Below are 6368 nucleotides of genomic sequence, written 5' to 3' on the forward strand. Positions count from 1 at the left end.
TCCGCATGCACTCTGCACCTTAGTATTTTACTTCCGCACTGCGCCTCCTCTGAGTCTCGGTATGCTTTTCTCTTTCCTTCTAGTTGTAGAATTTCCACTCAGCCAGCCTTCCTGTGGTTCTGGATGATGTCCTTTCCGTCTTTTAGTTGTATTTTTGAAGTGGTTGTTCGAGGCAGCAAACTCCGATGTTTACCTATGCGCCATCTTGGTTCTTCCCATGTTGCCTCTTCGCTGACAGCACATCTTAATTTGGACTAGTCACATGTCAAGTGGTTAGGAGCCAGTGTGACTAGGGGCAGCACAGCTTGGACTGTTTAAGCCCTTTTCCCCCTCCCCCTAAAGCACGGTTCTCTCAGGCTTGTATCAATTCCAGCAGAAGAGAAAGGAATGCAATAAAAATATCCACAATAAGGTGCAAGGGATTTGATGTAGAGTTGCATTTTAAAGGGACCTGCCGAGGAGCACACGAGAGCTGTGCAGATCAGTCATGATGGCATTGTAGGCAGCAGGGCAGAAAGTCAGTGAAGGCAGGTGGGAGAAGTAGGAAGTGGCCCTGTTTTGAATTCTCACATCACATCACAACATATGTCCCTGCCTGCCTAGGAAGTTGGGCCTTCTGAGACAGAAGCCACCAATCATTAAGGCTTTTTACAGCTAGAACAGGCCAAGGCTGTACCATTAATCATTAAGTGACATCAACAGGAAAGACCAGTAGAACTCTAACCACACAATGAACAGCTACATTCCAAGGAAATAAGAAGCCAGGAAGACACGTCAGAGCAGGAGAGCTGAGGATCCGTGGAGGACAGAAGGCTGGGAGGAGAGGTCCCTGGGCTACAGCTGCCAACAGCCTATTTGCAAGAAGGGACTTTGGCCCCAGCAGTTCCTGGTACCAATTTCACGTTACTGAGGAATCTGCCCTCTCCTGCTTGCTCTTCTTTATATGCAATAGGGAGATGCTGAGGAAACAAACATATGGCCCTGCCCATCTGCCACCCACTCCCCACCCAACACATGCACTCAGCTACTGCCTCGTGCTTCATAGAGAAAACAGAAGCCATCAGAGGAGAATGGTCCCATCTTCCCCAAAGTTAATCTACAAACCTACCTTCATGTGCATCCATCTTATTCTTCTCCTCCCCCACCCTTTAAAAAATGATAATAATTGCAAACACTTAAGTGTTCTTAATATGTGCCAGGCACTACTTTAATTATTTTATATATTTTAATTAGTTTAATATCCTCAAACAGTCCTCCTATGTAATTTCTATTATTATCCCCATTTTGCAGGTGAGGAAACAGACGCTACGGTATTATGTAACTTGCCAAAGGTTACACAGCTAATAAGTGGCAGAGACAGGATTTGAACCCAGGCAGTCTCCTTTACCTACTACATGACATTGCTTCTGAGAAATGTCACCAGGTGTCTGGGTGCCACCTCTCCCATCTCCCCAGAGAGATCACTACTAGTTAGCTGCTATCTCGTTCCTGATTTCTTCCTACCAGAACTGACACATGATCCACCGCCCTCTCTCCTTCTCCTCCTTCCCCCCCACTCCTCCTCTGTTTTATAGCTAAGTTCTCCAAAGGCTGGTCAGCACATGCTGTCTCATGTCTCTCCACCCATTCACTTTGGAGCCGTCACCAGACTGGTGTCCCCAGCTCAACTCCCCCGAGCTACTCTCACCAAGACTAAGATATGACTTCTGCCAAGCTGAATCCAGTGGACGCGCTGCAATCTCGCCTCACGTGATTTCTCAGTGGCCCCCAACACTGTTGATCACTCTTTCCTTGGGTGGCACTTGTCACTGTCACTCACCTTTCTCAACACCTCACTCTCCTGGTTGTTCTCCCACCTCTATGATTGCTTCTTCTCCACAAACCTCCAAGTGGAAGAATCTTTGGGGCTCTGCTCTAGGTTGCCTTCTCACTTCATATTTTCTAAGTCATCTAAAGTACTCGCAAAATTTTAAGTTATCATTTAAATTTCTAAAATTGGATTCTTGACACCTTCCTAAGTCTGTTCTCCCTCCAGTCTTTCCCACCTCATTTCTACCACTCACCCAGGGCAGAAATCAGAGTCACCAATGTCCTCCCTCTTCTTCCTCCCTCTACCTGCAATCCATCAGGCCTCATTGATTCTATCTCAAAAATATGCCTTAACTTCATCCTTTTCTTTTTATCTTTCTCCTGCCACTCCTAGTCCAAAGCACTCGTGACCGAATTAGCCTCTGAGCCATTCTCCCCACATCCACTCTTGTTCGCCTCCCATCTTCTCTTCACCAAGTGGCCAGAGCAATTTCCTGGGAGGGTAAATCAGATCATGTCATCTCTTGCTCAAAGCTCTGCACTTGGCTTTCAATGTTCTTAGGATAAAACCCAAACAGCTCACCATGGACCACAAGGTCCTGTGACATCTGGCCTTGCCAATCTCTCTAGGTTCCTATTCCTGCCACTAACCACCCTCCCAACTCTATGCTTCAGTCCCAGTAGCCTCCTCTCATGCTCTTCCCCTTCCTCACCCACACAACTTTCTTAATCCAACACACTGTGGTCTTAAACACCATTTTTTCCAAGAGGATTTGAGAAAAATCCCCTTCTCAATCTGAAATAGACCCTTCTATTATATGCTGCCTATTTACTGGTAAAAGCCACACAGAAGTATGATGTAAGTTCAACATCACCTACACTTTTTCTTCATAGCATGACAGATGATGATTATTTAGTGATTATCTGTTTCATGTACTTGCCCACTAGACTGCAGGTTCCCTGGAGGGATCATGACTGGATTGCCAGGTATCCTCTGTGTCCAGTAGCCAACCTGGCATAAAAGAAGTACCCAAGTACATTTGTTTAATGAATGAATGATCTGTCAAAGGGTGTGGAACCTACTACTACTGCTGACCATCCACATCCCTGTGCTGCCTGTTGGCTGACCTTGAAGTCAGGGGCTGGCCATCACCATGTGGCTGTGCTATAGTGGTCCACCAGAGAGGTCAGCTGCAGAGTCAGGGCTCAACCCAAAGATCACCTGGTCCTGGGCTCACTGCCTCCAAGTCTTAGCTCTCCTCTTGCCAGTTTTGTAATAATAAATTTTAAGGACAGTAAGTGTCCCTCTCTGTAGAATCCTGGGGCTCATGGAAGGTGGGAAATCAAAGAGGTTGGAACTTTCCACAAAGCTTTCCCTTTGAGGTTTGGATTTAAGCTCCTACCCCATCCAGCAGCTCCAAGTGTCCCATATCATCCAGGAAGAGCTTAGAACCTGAGGTACCTAGAGCTCAAACAGATGAGAAAACTGAGGACCCCAGACGCTGATGGACACACCAAAAGTCACACAAATCCAAGAGTTCAACTTAGAGCTATGCAGTCCTACACATTTATTTACCTAAAAATATGTTTAATCAATGCAATGACTCATGGAAGAGGTAAAGAGGCTGTGGAAAGGCAGAAGATGAGGCAGCTAATTCTACTTGGGATTAGCGGCCCTTGGCCTTGAGATATATGTGGAAGTTCATCCTCACACAGAGGAGGTAAGATGGACAGAGGATATAGCCTCTCAGTCTATCGGTGATAAAGAGGTGACCAGAGCCCTCCCCACCATCGGTGAGGAGGAAAAAGTTCATCTTTGCCCCAGTTCAGCTCTTCTCTTATAATTTTCTCTTGTAAATTCTTACAGCATCATGGCCTATAAACAAACCTCATGGTTGAAACATGCAGACATCACAGAGTCATGAAGGTGCTGACCCACAGGAGCTACAAACACCAGCAATGGCCAGGTCCCTCTGAAGACAAAGGGAGGGACCAGGAACTGGTGACCAAAGCAACCTGCTGCTGAAAAACCTGGGTTCCAGCCAGTCAGCCTCGCATGACCTGCTCTGGCTCAGGGGTCCCTGGTGGGTGGGAAAAGCACTTTCCTGGTGATGGAAGACCTGTCTCAGCTTTCAGACACCCCTGACAGCAGAGGTCAGGTTCTGCGGGCAGTAGAACATGAACTTTAATGGTACATGCAAGCTGCACACACAGCATTCCAGACGCTGCAAGGAGTTTCAGGCAGCAGCCTCTTTTCCAGAAATTGTCTTCCGGGCTCCAAGGTATGGCTAACTAGTCACCTGGGTGCGGTGCTAGGAGTCCCATGGGAGAACTCAAACCAAACAGCTTCCAGCAACTCCTCAAACCAAAGCATGCATTTCCAACAGCCCGAGGGGAATGTCGAAGGGATGTTTTGTAAGAACTGCCAATAGTGAACATCAGTCAATATTTTTTAAATGAAAATAAAACCTTGGATAAAAGTTAGCTTTTTTTTTTTTTTTTTTTTTCCCTGCGGCCTTGCTAGCTGTGAATTCTCAGGAAAGATTCTGAGCTCTGGCACTTGGCTTTGGGGGAGTTTTGTTGTCATTGTTCTTGTTGTTTTTAAGAAGCAATTTTCAAGACTTTTTCTTTAACAGAATATTAAATTGAATACTTTCAGTCAACAATACTTACCAAAGTGAGTGGTGTGAAGGGAGGGGGGGGAGGAAGTACAGGAAGAGCCATTATATTTTAAGGTACTTTTATTGCCTATTTTATTTCCACATATAAAAGCACATTCGCCTCCTCATAAAATCAACATTCATAGTAAGTATGTGACTCAGTTTCTTCCCAGGTCAGATTCACTCTGTAACCACAGACACAGCACTGTTATACTGGGGTAAAACTTAGAGCTAGAGAATGCACTTAACTCGCAGAGCATCCGGGCTCAGAGGCTTTGTATCTCTGACCCTTTGCAGGGATGTTCCTTTTTGGCGCATCTACTAAGGTCCCGGCACCATGCCAAGTGCTGAGAAACAGCGAGAATATGACTGCTCCTGCCCCAACAGAGTGTAGTGTCCTAACAGAGTGTATTTCCAACTAAAAACCAGTTTCACTCTAGAGAAATGGGGCTAGCTGTTGGAAGGTCTTAAGCAGGAACACGGAAAGCTTCCCTTCGCATCTCCGAAAGAGCTTTCTGGCAGCACCGAGGATGAATCGATAGGGGAAGGAGTGAGCAGATTTGCAGAAAGGAGACAAGCAGAGAGACCCTTGCAGTAGCCCAGGTGAAGGATAATGGTGGGCTGATATTGGGCAAGAAGCTATGAGGATGGAGAAATGTAGGTGGACTTGAAGAAATATTTGGAAGCGAGAGGTCAACAGGAGGTGGTGATAGATATGGGGCAAGAATGATTCAGATTTGGGTTTCAGGCAAGTAGGAAGGAAGTAGAGCCCCTCACTGAGACAAGCAACATAAACCCAGAGGGTAGGATGGGGAAGGTGGGTTCAAGGCCATGCTCCCATCTAAACTCTCACCAATAAGCTCATTCCTCTTGACTCTTTGCCTCCCACCCCAGTCCTGAATAATTCCCCCAACCTGAATGAATCTAATCACTGGCTTCTTCATTCCTGCTCCTGAAAAGCTTGCTCTGAACATCTAGAACAATCTCCTTATTTGTCCACATTGATCCTGCCATACACTGTGGGGTTTAACCTGAGCAGGGCTCTCAAAGCCCCAGTAGTGGCTCCTTTTCAACCCCAGCTGTCACTAGGGTAGCAGTTTCCAACTTTTTCTATTCTCCCCAGGTCATTGTTTCTTCTAACAGATGTTCTAACCCAGGGGTTCTCAGAGTGTGGTTCCTGGGCCAGCAGCATCAACAATCCCTGGGAACTTGTTAAAATGCAAATTCTTGGGCCCCATCAGAATCAAACTCTATCGGTGGGGCCCAACAACTACTGTTTTCACAAGCCTTTATGCTTAAGAATCAGGGTTCTAATCTGTGGTCCTAACTTTTTTCTCCTTAAAATCTGTCCCTGAGTCCCCCTCCTCCTCTCCCTGCATCCTGAATTCTTGAGTCCCTTAAATCCGTGTCCTTGCTTCTCTTCTCAAGTAATCCAGTTTACTTCCATGGACTCCAGAACTCTCTAATAATCCAGTCAACACCTCCACCTGAATCTCCTCAAACATAAATCCAAACCAAATTCCCCTTCTTCCACCCTATCCTCTAATATTTTTTATATTCTCCTCCTGATTGATTTCATAGTTCACCTCCCAGCTCCTAGGCTGGCGGTCTCCAAGTCATCTCTGACCCCTTCTCTCACCACAGAAATCTCTTCAATCAGCTCCCTTTCTATCACTTCTTGCCACTTTTGTAATCTATTCCCATTGAATCCTCCACATATTACCTCCATCGTCCTTCTAAAAGAAACCAGTTGAAAAAGATATACACCCCCCAAAAAAGGTATACAACCCACTTCTTAATTTTCAATGACAAAGCATCCAGAAAGGATGATCATGGGAATATCCTTAATATCTAAGTTGGCCATATTTAAACAAGTCCTAGGAAGAGTCTTCCCATAAG

General features: G+C 45.9%; 1 protein-coding gene across 1 annotated transcript in view; it reads left to right on the forward strand.

The window, feature by feature from the left end:
• The window catches only part of SLC46A2 (solute carrier family 46, member 2), a 10358-nt gene extending 6073 nt beyond the window's left edge, over positions 1-4285 (forward strand). Inside the window, exon 4 of the mRNA XM_005859741.2 lies at positions 3677-4285. Coding sequence (XP_005859803.1) covers positions 3677-3734 — 58 coding nt within the window. The 3' untranslated portion in view covers positions 3735-4285. The remainder of the gene's footprint in view (positions 1-3676) is intronic.
• The last annotated feature ends 2083 nt before the right edge of the window (positions 4286-6368 follow it).

The sequence above is a fragment of the Myotis brandtii genome, unplaced genomic scaffold (genome assembly GCF_000412655.1).
Source record: "Myotis brandtii unplaced genomic scaffold, ASM41265v1 scaffold13, whole genome shotgun sequence".
NCBI classification, from domain to species: domain Eukaryota; kingdom Metazoa; phylum Chordata; class Mammalia; order Chiroptera; family Vespertilionidae; genus Myotis; species Myotis brandtii.